This window comes from Nannospalax galili, unplaced genomic scaffold, assembly GCF_000622305.1.
Source record: "Nannospalax galili isolate Female #2095 unplaced genomic scaffold, S.galili_v1.0 scaffold371, whole genome shotgun sequence".
Taxonomy (NCBI): Eukaryota; Metazoa; Chordata; class Mammalia; order Rodentia; family Spalacidae; genus Nannospalax; species Nannospalax galili.
In genome coordinates, this window is record NW_008331606.1 from 560,345 (window position 1) to 583,342 (window position 22,998).

At 36.9% G+C, this 22,998-nt stretch overlaps 1 protein-coding gene across 12 annotated transcripts in view; it reads right to left on the reverse strand.

Moving 5' to 3' along the window:
- The window catches only part of Smarca1 (SWI/SNF related, matrix associated, actin dependent regulator of chromatin, subfamily a, member 1), a 90,927-nt gene that overhangs the window by 11,091 nt on the left and 56,838 nt on the right, over positions 1–22,998 (reverse strand). For all 12 annotated transcript variants that reach the window (XM_008826703.2, XM_008826701.2, XM_008826704.2 and 9 more), the window contains 4 exons: positions 13,524–13,646; positions 10,401–10,533; positions 6,500–6,618; positions 6,178–6,390 (listed from right to left, as the gene is read on the reverse strand). In XM_008826703.2, coding sequence (XP_008824925.1) covers positions 6,178–6,390; positions 6,500–6,618; positions 10,401–10,533; positions 13,524–13,646 — 588 coding nt within the window. The remainder of the gene's footprint in view (positions 1–6,177; positions 6,391–6,499; positions 6,619–10,400; positions 10,534–13,523; positions 13,647–22,998) is intronic.

Genomic DNA, 22,998 nt, shown 5'->3' on the forward strand with positions numbered 1-22,998 from the left:
GATTCCTGCTGATGCATTAACTGTATTTGTAATTATTCAAACATTTTAGGATCCCAAATGAAAACATCGTAACTGCATAAGCACACATGACTTTTAAAATTGGATATTCAAACTTACCAATAAATAAAAAGTGCAGAAATGATTGTCAAAGACTAGCACTAGAGAAAGATAGATTACCAGAAAAGGGCTGAAATAAATGTTAGCATATTGGAATCATTTCTCAGATTCCATCCAAACCTATTCCAATTAGAGGAGGCTATACTATAGAAGTTCAAACAGTCTCTGTTGATATATGCAATGAATACCTGATCTGGGTAAGGGGATATGCTGATCTCTTTCAATATAACCAATTTTACTTCAAGGATAAAATTGTAGTAGCAAAAAAGGACTCCAATGGCACAATAGTCAAAGAAGAAAAAAGAAACATGGGAGACAAGATATAAATTTGAGAATTGCTAGTAAAGCTGGTAAGTAAGGTAGACATGTATCTATGTCCACCAGAGTAGCATTTTAAATATACCAATCTGATCATCTTACTGCCCTGCTAAAATCCATCAGTGACTCCTCACTCCCTACACATTAATGACCCAAGTATAATTTTCAATGCAGCAGAGAGGTCCCTTCATCACTTGTTTCTTGGCTACAGCATCTTCTACTGCTTCCCTATATACACATTATTAAACCTCCCTACTTGCAGTTTTGGAATACCTTGAGTTTATTTAGACTTTTTGTATAATCCTGCTTTCACAACCTGAAATGTACTCTTATGGCCAAATCCTTCTAGTTTATCACAATTTGGTTCTAAAATAGACCTCTTCTGTGAAGCCATTTCTCTGATTCCTTTGCCACAAAGTTAATCACTACCTAGTCTATACATCCCTCTATTATATAACCTTTTCAAAATTAAGTCAGAAAAGGGACATTTTAGTCATTCAAGCACATGGGGAGTAACAGATCCCTATGAGTTAAAACAGACTTTTCTTTTTATTGGCTTACAGAGAATTAGGTTTCATTGTGAGTTTTTTAAATAAAATTTGTTTTTGTTGTCTCTCCCCCATACTTCTCCCCACCTCCCTCCCTCCACTTTGACCTGCCACTTCACAGCTTTTATTGCACTTTCATTCCACATGTTATACTTCTATACTGAAGAAGAATCCAACAACACACTTTACAGATTAAAAGTTTTAGCAGTGTGTTATTATACTTTCTTGTATTTCATTAAGAATGCAATGTTCTAAAATATCAATATTAGCTACTGACACACAATTAAGTGCCAACATACAAAATCTAAAGTTATGAGTAGTCTTTATGAAATCTAGATTGAGCTTCATAAGCAACAAAGCATTATTGTGATTGTGGAACAAATAGGAAATTTCCTAATTTCCCTTTTATTCCTCTAAAATATCTAAAAAGAAAATCCTTTCCAACTAGACTGAATACGTATAAAATATCCTGTGCTGGATCAGTAACCTAATTAACATTTATTAGCCACTGTGACAAACCTATAAAGTGGGAGCAAGTTCATAAAATGCTATAGCAATATTTTCTAGGAAGCATTTTTCTTCCTACAGTTCTAATGAGAAATGCCATTTTATTACTATTAAATAAGGCACAATTTCATTAATAATAAAGTTGTGATTTGAAAACAAACTAATAACATGAAAATTTTATTACATGATATTCAACATTATGTGATTCTTGAGATGCTATCACAAAAACTCATTTAAACTACTACAAAGACAGGGTAATTATAATGACTAATTACTAATAGTCAGCTTCAACTGCAACGTTCTTGGCCACAGGCAAAAGCACAGAGAGCTTCCTGAGCTGGCTGAAGACAAAGAGAAATACTCTTCAGAAACTGAAAGTTAAGAACTTTTTAAACTAAAATTCAGAGTGAAAGAAATCCTGTAGAGGAAGCAATAAATGCTCTATCAGTGAATGTTTATTTCTAAGAGTTAAATTTTGCTTTTCCTACTTTAAGTTCTTAGAAAGGACCTAAGAAGGACTGAAGCGTTATGGATTTAATGCTGGGTACTTCCCAATGTGTGCTGAACAGTGAACTGACTAATGAGTTACATCCTATGAACCTCTCAGATTCTTCTCAAATTTCCATGTCATGTTAGTTACTAAATAAATGAATAAAGATGGTGCAATGAGATTCATTTCCTAGAAGGAACGGCAAGAAAATTAAGGAGCTAATGTTGGTAAAGGAATTGATCGGCATTATACAAAAGACTCTATTTACAAATATATTATCCTTTTTTCTTATGGTAATTTCATAAAGAGCCTTATTTTAATTCTGAGGGCTTTTGAATGTCCAAATTCTAAGACCTCATTCTAAGATTCTTTTTCCTTAGGAAGAGCGGTTGGGTAAAGCATATGCTCTGAGCTTAAAAATTGGAGCTGAGCACATCTTCCCACTTGTTTATGAAGTTCAATAGAGGCTGATTACTTACTTAAAGACCACACAATTTCTCCGAGAAAAATCCACAATCTTTTTAGCAGAGAGAAATGGAACTGAATCTTATTTTCTCTTTTGTACAGCCAGCAGTTTTAAATGGAGAACAGCCTTGAAATCCTCAACCTTTAGCTGAAGTCTTTCAAACCGAGGCATAATTTCAAAGTGGAGATTCGTTCCTTTAAGCACTTTATGAGTGTTAGTTAAGTCAAAAGCTATGAATTCAGTACTTTGAGATTTGTGCATAAAACATAACCATTAAGGCTCCTACGCATTTTTCTAAGAAGGATTTCACACTATTGTTGCGTGTCTGGGAAAGAAGAGTTACAGCATTTTTTAGTAAGCTGAGTTCACTCATTAGTAAGATTTTAATTTAAACACAGTTACAATCACAAAAAATGAAGAAAATTGCATCCTCTATTTCTAAGAAGGGATTTTTTTTCAATGAAACAAATGATTTTTATTACAGAAATCACAGCTGCCTCTTTCAAGAGTGTGGTTTCTTCTCACAGATTGTGAAAACAATTCACTATAAAGGAAGTTATTTTTAAAACAAAGGGGAAAATAATCTAGAACTATTAATCCATTATTTCCACAGTTCTCTAATGATTGGTATCAAGATATAACTCAAAAGAGTATATAAATATATGTATATTCCAAAATACATTACTTATACACTAATTCCAAAAATATAAGCAAAATTATCCATTAGCTAGAAGGAAAATAAAATTTTAGCCTAATGGAAATTTTACTAAAAAGCATTTAAATTAACATATCAAATTATAAAATAAATATTTTAAAGATTCTTTAGAAATTAGAAATCCTATGTTCTAAATGGTAATTAAGGACACAGGTGTCATCATTTTTAATAGATAAAATACAGGCTTCAGTTTGTGATCGTTTATATAGTTAATATCTGCCTTTTGGCAAATATGCATTAAAGATTTAAATAGCTAGATAAAGAAAAAGCACAGAGGTAAATGTTTCCAAAAATAAAAAGGAGGAAAAATAAGATTCTTTACACGGGAGTTTAGAGACATCTAGTGGCTGTTGATACACTGGAGTTTTCCCCTTGGTTAAATGATTAGGAATGTTCTACAATCACCTTCATATGACAAATATCAAAAGGTTTTCCTTGTGCTTTGAATTTCTTTCATCCTACTGCTGTAGTTTAGTAACTGCAGAAACTGGACATAGCATCAAACTCTCAACCTTTTAAAAAATTAGTAAAATATCACTGAAATAAAAGTCAGAATTCAATAAAGGTTCCATCACAGAAAAGGGCATGTATGTTCGGAAACATGATTCACTGGCAAATGCACTTAAGCATTTGTCTTTTACTGCCCTAAATTATGTCACTGCATGCATAAAAACCCAAATGGCTAGAAATCTGAAATGCATGGCTGTGAAAGGAGTTGTCTGTTAAGCATGTTCATAGATGAACTGGGCTAGATGGCACCTTAAAAGGCAGACTAACTCACCACCAAAGTCTGTTGACAGTCAAAATGGAATCTCATTTCCAAAACAGAATAATCTACCTCAATCATCCAAAGAAGCCTGTCAAACAACTATTCCTTATACCTAATCTTAGTCCTGCATGCAACAGATTAACTCATAACTTTTTCACTTTTTCAACATTTCTAGCGTACATTAATAATATACATATCTCTTCATGTTCTTTTGTCTAAGTACAGTACTTTATATTTATCCCTAATAAAAATCACGCTGACAAATTCAACTGAAACACATCCAACTGCGCAAAGCCCTCATGGAGCCTAGCTTGATTTAAAGAATTTGTTCGCTCTCTCCAAATTACATCATCCATAAGTTTGATAGATATATGGTAATAACATAATCCATGTGTACTCTAAATCTGGGTTAAAGGTTTAACAAATAACATCTTCCAAACAATCTTCCAAAAGAATGTCTTCAATAGAACAACTCAGAGTCTTCATTTTATTCAGTGTGAACAAAGATATAAAATGAATCAGACAAAATATGAAGCATTGCTTCATACCCGAATGAAACTCTTAAATATGAAAATACTTATGATAGCAACTTTAAAATATAAGCCATTTTAGGACTAGTCACAAAAGCATGGTTGGTATCAGTTCTTTGTAAGTTCTAGGCAATATAAATTAAAGCTATTTGTGTCTTAATAACCTTGGTTGATGAAAAATGCCAATGGCAATATTAAAAGCATTTTTCTCCTGAGGCTGAGCATGGTTGCACATACCTGTAATCCCAGAACTTTGGAGGCTAGGGCAGGAGGACTGTGAGCAAGTTCCAGGCCAGCCTTGACTACATAGTGAGATCTATGAATAAGTAAATAAACAAATAAATATGTGATGCACACACCACTGTTAAGTAGCACACGAATTTGAAAAGAACCAAATTCATGTTACAAAGTAATAGAGGGAACTGGAGAAGCTAAAAATAAAATGTTTTTACTTAATTTTTTCTTTTTCACACTACTCCTAGGAAGACTCAACTTAGGCAAAAATTTCTTTTCACTGAAAATGAATCATTAATTCATCTGTACAGTCTCAAGTATCACCTACAAAGGGGAAAATGTACCTTTAATGTGGTGAGCTCTGGAAGTCATAACATAAACCAAGTGACCAAATTTAGCATCAACAATAGTGTGACAACCTGACATAAAAGTCCTGGGGATGTGATGCAACAGGAAGCACACAACATCATTTCTGAAACATTCTTGCCCCAAACCATGAGCCTAAATTTAACAAGGAGCAAATGATGAGGTACAATGTGGGATACTCTATAAAACAACGTCATCATCACGAAAGACAAAATGCTGTGGATGAAAAGAGCCTAAAATGACCTAATATCCAAGTGCAAATGCAAACTTGCCAGACCAAATTAAAAACAAGCTATAAGAAGCATTTTGGAGACTATTAGAAAGTTTGCTTATGAGTTTTATTGCAGTTACATAGGAAGATGTACTTATTTTAGGAATATATTATTTATTTATATAAATATTTTCCTTTATATTTATATTTATGTATATGTATGTGTCTGTGTGTATGTATACATGAGTATATATACTACATCTGTGTGACTGCCTGCTGTGTGTAGGGGTACCTGTAGAAGCCAGAAGAGGGCGTCAGGTCCCCTAGAACTGAAGTTACAGGTGGTTTTGAGCCACCTAATGTGGGTGATGAGAATCAAATTGTGGTCTTCTTCAAGAGCAGCAAGCACTCTTAAATGCTCAGCATCCCTCAGGGCCCCTTTTTGCTTTCCTTTTTCAATTTTTATATGTATGCATGTGGTATGTGCATGTGTATATATGTTCGTGGATTTCTTTTGCATGTCTGTGGGTCCACATGTGTGGGTGCATGTGCACATCCAAGCACATACATGTAGAGGCTCAGAATTAATGCCAGAAAGGATCTTCTATGCTGCAGTATTTAGAAGGAACACTTATGTTGCCTGCAACTTACTTTAAACGGTTCATAAATATTCTCATATAAATAAATTATGTAACACATATGTATTTCTGAATATAGTATATATGTTTCAATATATCTGCAAATAAAATATGTGCATTACACATAGATTCCATACATATGTGAGTATATAAACTGAGAGAGATGGAGAAGAAAAGCAATGTGACAAAATGTTAACAATTGGAGGAAGTAAGTGGAAAGGATATGTGTACTTTTTCAAAAAGAGTAAATAACAAAACCAATACATACCATGGCAGTTCTAGACTTGATAAACCAGTCAAATCTAAACTGGGGAGCATTCCGTACACACTGTCTTAATTCTTCATACACATTTTCTCTATCAAAGCCCATTTTGTGTAACATACAGATCAAGAATCTATCTTCTTCCTCGGTATAGTTCTTTCCTTTGCTGGTTCCATACTGAATACGCAACTGATGAAAGGGAGCCTTGTATCTTGCAATCTGTATGTTTCAACAAAACAGCTCTTTCAACTGAATGTTCAGTAACAAGTCAAAGACTCACTAGAGCAAATAAAATAATCTATTAATACATCAAAAAAGAATATAGTACTTTGGCATCCAGTGCTTTCTTAATACTGATTCTTCGCTGAATTCTTGCTTCTCCACGTTCTATTTGAGCCATAATTTTCTCAATATCCTGTAATTCATTGCAGCGTTCCCAAAATACAGCTGAAAAAGAAAAGTTATTATTTTAAATTATTATCACAAGCAAATACAAGGAATTATAGAATAAAGAATTAACGGGCATAATACAGAGATGGCATACTTTGTAAAATTAAGATTTAGAGCCAGCTGTGTATATATAGTATTTTCAATTATTAAGTGCTCTTAAGTTTTCATTTTAAATTAAGAGTTTTACAAGGTGGTTTTCCTTTTATGAAATATCGAAGCTTTAATCATCCATCCTAAATGACTAGGAGTTCATAAGATGCTACAGATATTGATTTAAGCTAGACTTTTTGCACAAATATGCTGCAAAAGAGACCAAGTGCATAAAGTGAAACAGATAAATGTAAACATAGCTTTCTAGTAAGCAAAAATGAAAATAAACCCATTATCAGTAAAGCATTAACATTTTTCTTACAAAGTGACAATTTCTACTGAAACTGTTGCATGTGTCTGTAATCACTCACTAACATTATATTTCTGATCACCTATAGTTTCCTTAAACCTGAAGGATTATAATTGGATCCTTCCCAAAATTTCTTAAATTGTCAAGTCACCCAACCAAATTTTACAGATGAATCAAATAACTGGTTGAATTAATATGCCACATCTTAGAACTTCAGTGAAAGATCTTCTCATGACATACTCTACATTCTCAAATTCTTCATTTCTAGGGCCTATAAAGAAAGGCATGTTATATTCTAGTTTTATAAGAATCTATGCTCATTTACTCATTCTGCCATGTACCCAGTATTCAACATAAATAAATGACTCATGTTAAGATGCAGGCTACTCCTGAACATTTCTTCTCCTACCAATCTCGTAAAACCATTCAAATCTCCCCACCCTCTGACATGGCCTCCAACCCGATGAACAGCAATTCAATAGTCCTGCTAGCTCCCTATTTTCTGAAGACATGGTTTCAGAATGGCTGGTTGTGCAGCTTGGCAGTAGAGCACTTGCCCAGAATGCACAACACCCTGGGCTTCATCCCCAGAACTGCAGGGGAAAAAAAGAAGACAATTCCTCCGAAAATCTCTCTGTACACACCTTTAATATTCATTTTATGGTGCTTAGTGACAAATTTAAGGAAAAATTTGACAAGATATCTTTCTGTCATTGTCGTTTGGGTTTTTGTGGTGCTAGAAATCAAACTGAGGGCCTCGAGCATGCTAATCAAGCACTTTGCCATTGAACTTCACCGTCAGCTACTGGTACCTTTCTTTTTTTCCTTCTTCCTCTCTCTTTCCTTGCTTCTTTATTTCAGTGTGGTGAGTAGAATCCAGGGTACTAGACATGCTACCCTAACTCTTATATTTTTGAGACGTGATCTCACTAAACCCAGGCTGGCCTCAAACTATACAGACCAAGTTGCCCTTGAATTCACGATCCTCCTGCCTCAGACTGTGAAAATTTGAAAGCTGGGATTGCAGGCATGTGTCACCATGCTTGCTTCCCTGCTGTCTTTCTGGTGTTTTTTTTGTTGTTGTTGGTAGTGGTGTGGTATTTGTTTGTTTGTTTGTTTTTTGTTTCTTGGTTTTTGCTTTGTTTTGGTTTGGTTTGGTTTGGTTGTTTTTTTTTTGTTGTTTTTTTTTTTTTTTCTCTTTTTGAGACAGGGTCTCTCTGTAGCCCCATCTGACCTAGAACTTGCTATGTAGACCAGGCTGGCCTTGAACTCATCGATGTCTGTGGGCCTCTGCCTCCCAAGTGCTGGGATTAAAAGAGTAAAAGAGTGCACCACCATGCCCAGCCCATGCTATCGTTTCATGACAATTTTTACTTACAGCTTCCCGCACGCCAATGCTATGTCCCTCCCTCTCTATACATCCCCTTTACCTTCTTTTCATTCAAGTTTCAGGAAAACTCTCCCATCTATTGTTCTGCAAATGCCCTTAAATTATGTGTTCAACCTTAGGAGAAATAATAGTGTCATGCTAGTTATCAGGGGAAAAGAAGTTTATAAATTTGATGTATGTGAAATCAAATCCAAACACAATTCACTTCTGAAGTTGTTGGTAACAATCAAAATTCCCTTTTAGATTTACAGGAAGGAAAATAAAGTACAGGTTCTCTAATTAAATTTGATTTTCTTCAAGTACTGGTACTATAGATAAACTAAAAGCAATTCCTAGTAATGATTAATCTTTTATTTATTTATAGATACTGTAATGTCTTTTTCCTACTAAACACAGAATTTCAGCAGTTAGTTTAAACAGGCTTTGGGGGAATAGCAAAGAAACCATACACCTACTTTTTAATATTCTTCTTTGTGAAACAGGCTCCAGATTCTACACATTTGATATGCAGACTAAATTTGAAAGCTCAGCATATTTGGAATTTAGCTACAGATACAAAACAGATAGATTAACCTATTTAAATAAGATTTCTTTCCAGAAGTCTGAGGTTGAATATGCTGTGACACAGGAATTAGTATTAACTCCCTGTGTTTCTGCAGCTATTCTGATTCTGGTTGAGGTTAAAGACCCAGCTAAGTAAAAGGGGAAATGATTCAAGGACCAGTGAACAGACTTAGCTAAGAAATCTTTTTCAACCTATGTCAACTTGCCTCAAGTAAATAGGGCCCATCACAATCTGAATTCCTTAAGGGTACTTGAGTATCTAAATGGGACTGATATGGACACTCTAATTCAAGGATAACCTACAATAACTATTTCAAACTGATAAATCTCAAGTCTCAGGACTAGACTAGAAAAAGAACAAATTGTAGAAGTGAGAAAATATGAAACTAATTCCATCAATGCTCATTCAACAGCCACCCTTGTCACAGCAGAGCTTTACTCAGCTTCATTAGCTGTCTCCCAGGGACAGCAGCAGCAGGCTGGTTATAAAGAATCTTGAAATTTTTCTGACAGAACTACAGTTTTATCTTATACTTTTACTTATGTCTATCTCATTTACAAAACTTTATAACACCTCTGAAAAAAGATACAATTAAATTGATGGTAAAGAAATGGGGGCTGCCAGTTGAGAAATTTACAATGTAACTCTTATACTTAAGGTTCAGGGAACATTGTAGAAGATGAGGCAGAAAGATTCTAAAAGTCAGAGGACTAGGGAATTTGCTGAAAATAACTTCTTCTAGACAAGACAAGGAACCTATACCCATGAAATCTCAACAACATGGTTGCCTAAACAAGACCTGCATAATGACAACTTCAGCTGACATGCCAATGTAGATGGGGAAATATATAAGGTCCCACCACAAGATGAAGAACTATAGGTAATTAATGGCTTTTGAAAGATGGAGAATGTTTTTTCCAGAGACAAGTTCCCTGATAGGTTATCTAATTCCAAATGGTCAGCCCTAAAGAGATGTTCATAGGAATAACACTAACTAGACTCAATAGGGTGTATGTGTGTGTGTGCACTAATGTGTGTGTACCAATAAAGAAGAGGTCATGAAATTGAAATCGGGAAGGAGTGAGAAAAATTGAACAGGAGAGAGGGAGGAGTGGAAATGATGCAAACACAGTAATCATATGTGAAATTTTCAAAAAATGTTTCAAAAAGAAATGGGGGAAGGAAGAGTGCTTGCTGCTCTTCCAGAGGACCTGAATTTGCTTCCCATCACCCACATCAGGCAGCTTACAACTAGCCATAATTCTGGCTCCAGCAAATCCAAGACCTCTTCTGATTTCAAGGGTACCCCAACATATGTGACATATGCTCACACACACACACACACACATACACATACATACACACACATAAACAGAAATGCATAAGGTTAAAATAAAATATCATGTTTCAAGTGGTATACAAACCTGAATACTCCATGACCTCCTCAGGGGATTTTCCCTCTACCTCTCGAGCTATATTATCAATGTCATCTCTCCCATACTTCTCATTAGCTTTAATAAACTGATTAAAATCTCGTTTAGTCCAGTTTGTGAAGCCCTATGAATAAAAAGTTAAACATCATCAGTAGATGTTAAATTAATAAACCCATTCATTGTTCTACTTATTTCTATATAATGATACATTAAACGTAGTTTAAAACACCAAAAAGTTCCCCTTTATAAAATTCAATTCTATAGTGTAGAAACTCAGCAGTTATATTAGAATTTTTCATGGAATTGTATTTTAACATAGTGGACAACTCAGAAGTTGAGTTTGAGTTGTCATAGAAATAATTGCTTTTCTATTTTCAAAGGAACTTGTTTCTTTTCAAGTATTTCAAGTCGATTTATAATTACAAGATATCACATAGTTTTAATTCCATGTTTTATAGATGTCCACTATGTTAAAATACAATTCCATGAAAAATTCTAATATAACTGCTGAAGTCCTGGTATTTGACGACATCGTTGAGTTTGAGTTGTCATAGAAATAATTGCTTTTCTATTTTCAAAGGAACTTGTTTCTTTTCAAGTATTTCAAGTCGATTTATAATTACAAGATATCACATAGTTTTAATTCCATGTTTTATAGATGTCCACTATGTTAAAATACAATTCCATGAAAAATTCTAATATAACTGCTGAAGTCCTGGTATTTGACGACATCGGCGTTTTTTGTTTTGTTTTGTTTGTTTACCTACAGACCTCTTCCTGTGTAAATTAAAAGAGAGGAATGTGGATACATTAAATCAAAAGAACACTGAAAGAGAATCCAAAAAGAATGCAGGAAAACTTTTATAATTCTTTAGATTATCCAAACTACAGTGAATAATTTTTATTCAAATTTGTATTCATAAGGGCTGGCAAGATGGTACAGAAGATAAAAGTGGCTGCCTTACAAGTCCGACAACCTGACTTTAATCCCTGGATCCTACTGTGGAAGGAGAAAATTGACTCCATGAAAATGGTCCTGTGACCTCCACATACATGTCATGACATACTTATGCCACCCTCACACTATAATAAAATATTTTTAAATAATTATATGCATAAATAGAATTTCTATAAACAAAACATTTTTTAGGCATCTGAACCTCTTTATTTAGTAAAATGTGTAACAGTCAGTATTTTAAATCTTTTTGCCATCATTACTACATGAATGGTAATGTAGCTCAGTTGGTAGAGTGCTTGCCTAGCATGCACAAAGGCCTGAATTTAATTCCAGCACCACATAAACCAGACATGGTGACAAATGCCTATAGTCCCTGCACTCAGGAGGTGGAGGAAAGAGGATCTGAAGTTCAAGGTCATCCTCAGCTACAAAGTAAATTCAAGGCCCATCATGAGAAATATAAGGCTCTGTTTCAAAATGTTTTTGAAAGATTAAATTTTTAGCATCAGAGAAAGATGACTTAAATTCAACTCTGCAGCACACTCACACACAAAAAACTTGATTATGCTTCTAATTATAAACTCAATTATCTCAATTGAGATTACATATTCATATTATACTGTATATTCAGAATATATTATAAGCCATGTAGTATTCAAAGCCCACAACTTTATTTTTGTGCTTAGGAAACAAATCTTGAAACTAAAAGAAAACATGAATATTTAAAGGTTTTATTCTATGGTACTTCTTAAAACTGTACTAACTGCAATTGTATTTTTAAACTAAACTTTGTGACTTCCAACTATTTAGCCCAAAAACTTATGAATGCATTTTGTCAAAATTCATTCAATCAAATTAGCTGTTACTAAAGGGAAAAGGCCCATATCAATACAGAAATATAAAAGTCTTTGTACTTTAAATTAACACATACTCTTGGGGCATAGTGTGATATTTTGAAGCACAGTATCCAATGTGTAATAATCAAATCAAGGCAACCGGCATATACATCACCTCTTCCTTTGTGTTGGGAAAATTCAAAAACTATTATTTCATAATTACAGTGGAGAATTTCCTTGCACATTGCTCCAAAATCATCGAGTAAATAAATTTTGCTGGCTACGATAGTGTCATAAACTTCACATTTTCTGATACTTTGCAAGTGTCTCACAGAAAAAGCTTATTTTTAGCTTCTAGAGCTTATTTCAGAAGTGTGATGCAAAATTTGTTAAGGCAACAATGACCTGAAAGCTTTAAAGTGGAAAACTTCCCTATTTAATGTTAGCTTTCAATTACACAATGATCACCTTAAAATGTTTCAGAAATTTCTCATGATTGTATTAGAGTTATTTCATTGAGACTTTAACTTATTCTTTTAAAAAAATTTTAAGGGGCTGGAGAGATGGCTCAGCGGTTAAGCACATTTGCTACACTTGCAGAAGACCCAAGTTCAGATCCCAGCACCCACATGGTAGCTAACAACTGTCCGTAACTCCAGATCTAGGGGATCTGACACCCTCTTCTCTCCTCTGCGGGCACTTATTATTATTATTTTATGTATATAAGTGCATTGCCTGCAGGTGTATAAGTGTACCCATGTCGTGCAATGCCTAAGGAGATCAGGAGAGGGAGTTGGATTCCCTTGGAACTAGAGTTATGGATGGCTGCTAGCCACCACGTGGGTGCTGAGAATTGAACCCGGTCGTCTGCAAGATCAGCCAATGCTTAACCACTGAGCCATCTCTCCAGCCCCCTTTAAAATGTTTTTAATGATAGAATTACTCCATAAGCAAGGAATCAGCACAGTATAATTTCAGGGATCAAATCATATCAATCAAGAAAAAAAAATAATTTCCAGGTATTTGTTGGTAATTATTGTCTATTAAAATTCAGATCTGTACTCACTGACCTTATTATAATTGATAAATGTATACCCTATTTCTAATAATTGACACATATTTTGCAAATATATTTTCCCCCAATATTTTCAAAAGAGCATTTTCTGCAATGGGGATTTTTAAAGAAGAATATGTGGTCAAAGTGCATGTTTACAAATCTGTCAAATCAGGATACTAAGCATATACAATAAAAAGCGGGTCATATGTATGCTTTTTTCTGTTGACTGACTATAAATAGTTCATTCACTTAAAATATTTTACTTGTGTAAGAAGTTTTTCCTTCTCTTCAGTTTCTTCTGGTGTAAGAGGTTCAGCTCCATCAATCTTTTTTTGCTCTTCTCTTTGAGCCAAAGCTGGATTGGGGATCTCAGGATTCCTTGGGACCTAGATCAAGAGATAAGTGATGACTAAACTGATGTGAAAATAATTAACAAATATATATGTGCACATGTCATTCTGGAGAGATTTCAACAGCAGAAAATGTACCATCACAAGCAAAATGGCATACAGTACTCTCCCCATTTCTGCTACTGCGCTATATTACGAGCATAAAAACCATCCTTATGCCACGTGGTATAATATCATAGAATTATAACCCATTGGTAAATGAATGTCACATTGTATTCTAGGTCTCACTGTGCTGTGGAACAAAAATAAATCCTCATAATATGGTGCTGTGTAGAATAAACACCAAGTTTGGCACTGAAAGAGTCTAAAGCCCTCAGGTGAAACAGCAGGGCAGAGGAGTGGCACCCTGCCTAAAGATGATCTCTCCTGCCCTGCTCAGCTTAAGGTGTGAAAAGAACAGAGTACTTTTAGCGCCCGCAAGAGTTTGTAAGGCAGAGTATTTCGTGTAATGAAATAGGTAATCCCACATGGCAGCTAACAACTGTCCATAATGCCAGTCCCAGGGGATCCAACAGCTTCTTCTGACCTCCGCGGGCATTGCACAACACGGGTGCACTTACCTACATGCAGGCAATACAAGCATACACAAAATAAAAATAATTTTAAAAAAAATTTAAGTAGATAATCTTGGATGGATGTACTAGCATACACTTTTAATCCTAGCACTTAGGAGACAGAGGCAGGTAGATCCCTGTGAGTTTGAAGCCAGTCTGATCTATATCATGAGAGCATGCCTCAAAATTAATGTTAATTAAGTAACTAATTAAAATGGGTAATCTAGAAAGAGTGACAAGATTAAGAAGAATAAAAGCCAACAGAGAATTTAAGAAGTATGTGTAGAAAGGGTAGAGCACACCAACAGCTGTGATGGAACCAGCATTCAAGAAAAAACAAGCACAATGGCAGTGACCAATAGGAGTCATTAGTGGTGTTCGGGTACACAACTGTGAATACCGACACCTGAGAAGAGAGCCTGAATTGGAAACACTGAAGTCAGAAGCTCAGCTCTCTGAGGTGTACAGTCACCTCTATCTTAAAACTGTAGCTCGTAGGGCCTCAGTGCATCAGTGAGCCCACACATGTTCCACTCTTGTTTCAGCAGCACGGGACAGCACTCATTGTACAGGACAAGCCAAGTTTCCAGGCTCAAAGCACCACTACAAACATCTGCAGGCACAATGCAGTTCAATGATTTAAGAGGGCAGGTTCAGAACACATGTAGTACATTTTATAGCATTCCATTAAACATGAAAATGAAAGGCCTGGCAGTTAGTCTTTCACTGTTTGGAATGTGCACATAACATAAATGCCTCATTCCCTGGAAGTGTCAAATAGACATACTACAATGAAATCTATAACACAGAGTGCATTTTTCTCATGGTTATTCATATTTCCTATCATTTTGAACTATATCATTATAACAAGATAAGCATTTTCAAAGTGTTGTATTCAATGGCATTTTAAGAAACATTGGACATTAAAAAAAAACAGATTCATTTGTAACCATCTTACCAGGCAACCAAATTAGTATGTATTGATGAAATGTCTATCATATTTTTAGCACTAAGATAAGTACTGTTCTAGTTGCTTTTCTGTTGCTGTGATAAAACACTGACCAAAACCAACTTAGGAAGGAAAGCGCTTATTTGGCTTAGAAGTTACAGTCCTTTATTAAGGGAAATCAAGGCAGGAATTCAAAGCAGGATCCTGGAGACAGGAACTGAAGCAGAAACCACAGGGGAATGCTGCTTACTGGCTTGTCTACTCTGAACTACTCAGTGGCTTATCTTAAACAGCCCAGGTCCACCTGCCTACAGATGGCACCAATCCCAATGTGCTGGGCTCTCCTCCATCAATTAACAATCAAGAAAATGCTCCACAGACATGCCCACCAACCAAACCAATTCCTCAATGGAAGTTCCCTCTTCCCAGATGTCTCTAGTTTTTTGTCAAGCCAGCACATGTACTGACTGAATTATTGGACCCAGTCCTTGCCCATGCGAATCTAACAAACTGTGCGATTTTGAGCTGTACCTTAAGAAGTCTAGTTTCACCAGATGTGGTGACACATGCTATAATCCTAACACTTGGGAGCCAAAGTAGGAGGATTAAAAGTTTGAGGCCAACTTGAGTTACACTGTGACTTCAAGGCTACACTGGGCTATACAACAAGAGCTGTCTCAAGGAGAAAGGAGGGAATGTGGTGGTACACATCCTCGAATCTCCACACTCTGGAGGCTGAGGCAGGAGAATAGTTCAAGACTGAGACAAAGTGCAGGAGGGATCAGTGAGAGGAAGATGGGACAAGAAAAAGAGAAAAGAAAAGAGAAGAAAAGAAAGGAAAAAAGAAAAGAAAACAGTAATCAAACATTCTAAATTTTTGAGAAAATGGGCAGCAAAGAATAATTCTAGGCTAGAGCAGTAAAAGTATGCTGGAGAGCTTCAGTTATAAACCTGCCACATCTGCGAAGAGGGAACCTCAATTAAGGCATTTCCTACATTAGATTGGCCTGTAGCCATATCTATGAGGCATTTTATTGATTGCTACTTGATGTGGGAGTGCCCAGCCCACTGCCAGAAATGACACCAATGGGCAAGTAGTCCTAGGATGTACAAGAAAGCAGGCCAGTAAGTAGCATTCCTCTATGGTCTCTGCTTCAGTTTCTGCCTCCAGATCCTTGCTTTGAGTTTCTGAATGATTTCCCTCAAAGATGGACTGTGTCTCAGACATATTCAGATGAAATAAACCCTTTCCTCCCCAAGTCGATTTTGGTCATGTTATTTATCACAGCAACAGGAAGCCAACTAGGACAGAAACTGATACCAGGATTTTTGGGTATTGCTGTGACAGACCTGATCATGTTGGTTTGGGGGAGGATTGTGGAAACTAGGATTTTGGAACCTAGGGCTGGAAAAGCCATTATTACTGTAGAGCTTAGTGAGCTGTTATGGTGGAGCTTCAAACAGTTATATGAGAGAAATGTGAATGATAGAAGCCTTCCTTGTGAAGTTTCATAGGGAAGGTGTATTGTGTTGTTCAAATGATATATTTGCATTAGGAATTTGTGAAAGTGAAATCTTTTGTACTTTAATGGGACAATTGATGCGGGTTAGCTGGAGTGGAAAAATCAGCCGTGATTTAAAAGAGACTAGCATTATTCTGGTGAAATCTTCTGGGAAGTATTTCCTCGGGGTCAGCACACATAAGATGTGGTCCAAAGGGGGCCAAAGTAGCATCTCAAGATGTAAGCAGAACTTGGTAGTATGTATGAGTATCCCACTGTCCTAGTTTGTTTCTCCATTGCTGTGACCAAACACTCTGACCAATACCAACTTGGGGAGGAAAGGGTTTATTCAGCTTACATCTCCTGGGTCACAGTTCATCCGGGAGCCCAAGGAAGAAACTCAGGACAGGAACCTGGAAGCAGGAGCTGGAGCTCAGGCCATGGAGGATCGCTGCTTACTGGCTTGCTCCCCTGGCCCCTGCTCAGCCTGCTTTCTTATGCAACACAGGCCCACCTGCCCAGGGGTGGCACCACCCACAGTGGGCTAGGCCCTCCCACATCATTCAACAGTCAAGAACGTGCCCCATGGACATGGCCACAGACCAGTCCAATGAAGGAAATTCCCCAATTGAGGCTCCCTCAACCCAGGTATGTCAAGTTGACACTAAAGCTATCCAGCACTCCCACACAGTATCAGTTTTGGTGGTATGAAAGCTCCAGAACTGAAGAGATTGCTAATAGAATCTGAGGCTTGGCACCAGGTGAGGCCAGGGGAGGTCACTGGTGAGTGTGCAGCCTCAGTTGTATAGAAGACCCTAGGATTGAAGGGATCATGGAGAGAATATGAGGCTTGACACCATCAGAGGACAGGAGCGGCCACTGATGAAAGTACATTTTCAGTTTCAGTGGTGACACTGGGATATCAGAGATGCCAGGACTGTGGGATGACCAGAAAGGGCAGTGGCAGCTGGCCTGAGTCTACTGCACTAGCTCTGTATGCTGTGAATAGCAGAGCTGGAGAAGTGGAGCTGCCCAAGCCATTTGGAGCCCAAAGGATCATGAGTGGATCCTAGATGTCTGACACTGCACTATACTGCTAGACATGGGTTTTGCTAAAGTGTGCCCACTTTTGAAATAAGAAAGTATGTTACTTTTTTTTTTCAGGATCCTTCTTTTGAGACACTTTGGATGACTTTAAAGAGACATTGAGGGAGCTGAACAGATATTTCAGTGGTTAAGATCACTGGCTGCTCTTGCAGAGGACCTGGGTTCAGTTGTCAGCACCCACATGGCAGCTAACAACCATCTGTAGCTCCAGTTCCAGGAGATCCAATGCCCTCTTCTGACCTCCACAGGCATTGCACAACATGGGTGCATTACATACATGTAGGCAATACACTCATACACATAAAATAAAAATAATAATAATAAAGAGGCATTGAACTCTTAAGTGATAGAATTTTCAAAGACTGTGGGACTTTTAAAGTTGTATTGTGCTTTATACTATTATATTAACATAGATGTTGTGGTGCATGCCTTTAATACCAGCACTCGGGAGGCAAGGCAGGGAAATTTCTGTGAGATTGAGGTCAGCCTGGGCTAAGTTCCAGACCAGCTGGGGCTACAAGGAGACTTTGCCTCAAAAAGACCAAAAAGAGAAAAAAGAAAAAGAAAAAGAAGAAAGAAATAAAAGCTATCACATTAATGTGAGATCTTGGGAATAAATACAAAAATAATGATGAGGCTAGAGACGTGGCTCAGTGGTTAAAAATACTGGCTGCTCTTGCAGAGGACACAGGTTTGGTTCCCAGCAGGCACAGAGATGTTAACAACCCTCCATAACTCCAGTTCCAGGTGATTCAACGCCATCTTCTGGCTTCCGCGTGCATTGAAATCACAGGTGTACTAACATGCAGGCAAAACACTCATGCACATAAAATAAAAATAAATTTTAAAAATTTTTTAAAGAAGGAAAGCAGTCATGGTTTAATAGTGATGGATTTGTGTCAGGTTGACAAAGAGTCAATTGTGCTGGATAGTTTCAGTTGTCAACTTGCCACACCAGAGAAGAGGGAACCAATTTAGTGAATTTCCTCTATCAGATTGGCCTGTGGGCATGTCTGTGAGGCATTCTATTGATTGTTGAGTGATGTAGAAGGGCCCAGCTCACTGTGGGCAGTATCACTCCTGGATAGATAGTCCTGAGTTTATAACAAAGCTGGCTGCACACAGGTCAGAGGAAGCAAGCCAGTAAGCAGCATTCCTCTATGGTCTGTGTTTCAGTTCATGCCTCTGGGTTCCTGGTTTACCTCAAGGATGAACTGTGATTAGGACACATAAGCGAAATAAACCCTTTCCTCTTCAAGTTGTTTTTAGTCAGAGTTTTTTCTCACAGTAATAGAAAGCAAACTAGGTTAATAAGCAATAGCATGAGGGCAAAAAACACACAGGAACATAGGACTGTTGTCAGAACTAGGGTGTGACTAAGTGCTAAGATAGTTATCTAGCATGTATGAGCCCTGGATTCCAGCCCCAGCACTGAAAAAAATAGTAAGATAATTATACGGAGAAAAGGACAAAAAAGACCATCTGCAGACAGATTCACATGACCATCACCTCTACAAGAGACTTTGATCAATGTAATAAAGTTTCAAAATGCAATGTTTTCACTGTAATCCTTTCACCAGATCAAGTGAAGTAGAAAGCTACCAGAGGCAAAGAACCTGGTAAAGCATCATAACCTAAAAACGAGGTATGGTGGACAAAGGAAATGGGAGGGAGTCTAAATATGATTAAGATGTATTGTATGAAATGCACAAAAATTCAATTAAAATATACATTAAAAACAGTATAAATAAAATGTAGGGGTGGGCGAGATGACTCAGTGAGTAACATCATTTGATGCCAATCCTGACGACCTGAGTTGTATCACAGTGACCTACATAGTGAAAGAAAAAAAATCAACTCCCCAAAGTTGTCCTCTGACCTACACACACACACACACACACACACACACACACACACACACACACATACACGAAATTTCATAAAGAAAAAATGAAATGGAATACATTGATATGAATAATTTAACTTTTAAATAACAAGGACAACAGAACTAAGTATTTACCCAAAGAAATTAAAACCTATCTACACAAAGACTTTTACAAAAATGCTCACAGAAGTTTTGCTCATAATGGTCAAAACAGAAAACAACCCGTCAATAAGAAAATAGATAAGCAAATTGCAGTCTATCCATACAATATGAGTGTGCTCAGCAATAAAAAGGAACAAACACACTGATGTACTTGGTACATCATTGCTGGAGCTCTAAAACATTGTGCTAAGTGAAAGAAGCCTTACACACACTGTATGATTTCATTTCTTTGAAATTCTAAAACAAAAATAACCTAAGGTATGGAGGAAAGTAGTATCAGAACACTGGTCACCTCTGGAGTATACATGGGGACACTAACTGAAAACAGACATGTTAGGGGTTTGAGATGTGTATGCGCATGCATTTGTCAATAATGGTGACTGAGAATTGAGAATGTAGTTCAGTGATAGACTGTTTGACTAGAATGAACATGAACCTGGCTTTGATACCCTAATACCATAAAAAACATTCTGTCAAAATAAATAGAATGACACAATGAAATTCAGACATTTCACTGTATGTAAAGTTTATCTTTAAAAAATATCATAATCAGGGCTGGAGAGCTGGCTCAGCTGTTAAGAGCACTGACTGCTCTTGCAGAGGGCCAGGGTTTGATTCCCAGCACCCACATCGTGGCTAACAATCATCTATAACTTCAGTTCCAGGGGATCTGTTACCCTCTTCTGACCTCCTTGGGCACTGCATGACACAGGTGCACTTACACACATGCAGGTACTATACTCATACACATAAAATAATAAGTAAAATATTTTTAAAAAGATATCATAATCACCTAGCCAGGTGTGGGGGCACAAACCTTTAGTCCCAGCACTGAGGCAGAAGGCAGGTCTTGGTGAGTTCAAGGCCAGCCTGGAAGACCAAAAAAAGAGAAAGAAAGAAAAAGAAAAAAAGATACCATAATCAGACAGGCATGGTGTGCATGCCTTTAATTCAAGCACTGGGGAGACGCAGGCAAATCTCTCTGAGTTCAAGGTGAGCCTGGTCTAGTGAGTTCCAGGCCAGCCAGGGCTACATAGTAAGACCCAGTCTCAAAAAACAAAAAAGGAAGGGAGAAAGGAAGGGAGGGAGGGAGGGAGGGAGGGAAGGAAGGAAGGAAGGAAGGAGGAAGGAAGGAAGGAAGGAAGGAAGGAAGGAAGGAAGGAAGGAAGGAAGGAAGGGAAAGGGGTAGGAAAGGAAGGAATGAAAGGAAGATAAAAAGAAATTGGGTCATTTTCATGAAAATGGATGAACTAAATTATCATATTAAGTGAAATGAGCCAGACTCCGAAAGATAAATATCTCATTTTCTATTACATATGGAATCTAGACTTTAAAAAGACAGGTTGGGGAGATGCTCAGTGGGTAAAGTGCTTGCCCTGCAAGCATAGAGACCCAAGTTCTGATCCACAGCATCCATGTAAAAAGCTAGGCATGGCAAAGCACATCTATAACCCCAGCACTAAAGGCAGACATAGGCAGATTCTAGAGGCTCACTGACCAGACAAACTAGCCAAAACAGAGAATTAACCATTTGCAAAGAGGAAGGGGACCTGCAGGAGTTCAGAGTGGATACAGAAGCACGTAATGGGTGAGGTGAAGAATAACAAAGTACATGATATATATGCCTAAGAATATTATAATGAAATTCATTATGCTTTACAATTAATATGTTACTAAAATATGTTTCAGAATATACGTGATGTGTGTGGGGTGTTTGCTGTACAATTATTTCAATGTTTTCCTTATGGAAATTATTTTTTCATTGCTGTTATAGTCACAATAGCAAGGGAATAGAATCAGCTTAGATGCCAATTAATGGATAAATGGTTAATGAAAATGTGGCACATATATACTACCAAATATTATTCAGCCATGAAGAAAAAATGACATGAAATTTGCAGGAAAATGTATGGGAACTGGAAACTATCATATTAAGTGAGGTGACCCAGGTTCAGAAAGATAAATACTCCATGTTCTCTCTCCTATGTGGATCTTCTCATTTTTATATGTATTTATGCGGCAGTGAGTTTAAGTAGATGCCAGGAATCTAGAAGGGGCCCCACGACAAGGAAAAAAGAGGTTTTAAAGGAAAAGGGAAGGAACAGTCATAGAACAAATGGTATATGACAGGGAAAGAGGGGATACTGGGTGTGGAAGGGTTTAAGTAGAGATGGAGGCGGAGTAGGAGAGAAGAGAGGGGAGAAGCAACCAAAATCAAGAATGTTTGAAAATATCAAAAAGAAACCTGCTACTTTGCATGTTTAAAAACACTTAATATGTTTGAAAATAATTACAGATTTCGCTTTAAATTTTTAATAAACTTTAAATTACTGGTATGTGAAATTACTTTGGATTCAATTTTTTACATTTTATTTGTTATTTTTATTTTACGTGTATGAATGTATTGCCTGCATGTATATAAGCATACCCATGTCGTGCAATGTTTGGGGAGGACAGAAGAGAGTGTTGGATTCCCCTGGAACTGGAATTAGATAGGTTGTTAGCGACCATGTGGGTGCTGGGAATCGAACCCTGGTCCTCTACAAGAGCAGTCAGTGTTCTTAACCACTGAGCCATCTCTCTATACCCTTTTTTAAAATTTTTATTATTTTTGTGGATTCAATTTTAATTGAAAAAAATGTTTTAATATATTTATCAAATACCTTCAAAATGTCTGTCTTCAACAAGCCATACTTTAACAAAGTAAAATGTTTAAAAGTTTATAGACATCTGGGTTGAAAAATAGCTGTTGATAAATAGCTGTTGTTTGCCTTGCAAGAAGGATAACCTGAGTTCAATCCCCAAAACCAATTTTAAAATAGTCGGATATGGGGGGCTGGAGAGATTGCTCAGTGGTTAAGAGCACTGAATGCTCTTGTAAAAGACCGGGGTTCAATTCCTAGAACATATATGATGGCTAACAACCATCTGTAACTCCAGTTCCAGAGAATCTGATGCTTTCTTCTGTCCTCTGGGAGCACTGCATGACACAGGTGCTCTAACACATGCAGGCAATACACTCTTACACATAAAAAAGAGGTAGGACCGTAGGAGAAAGGTATTTTTAAGAGAGAAAGGGGGAAAATGGGGGCACCTTAAGTGGGAAAACCATGATAGAGGGGTGAGACAATGCGAGAGATAAATAATGCCTAGCTAGTTTTGAAACCCA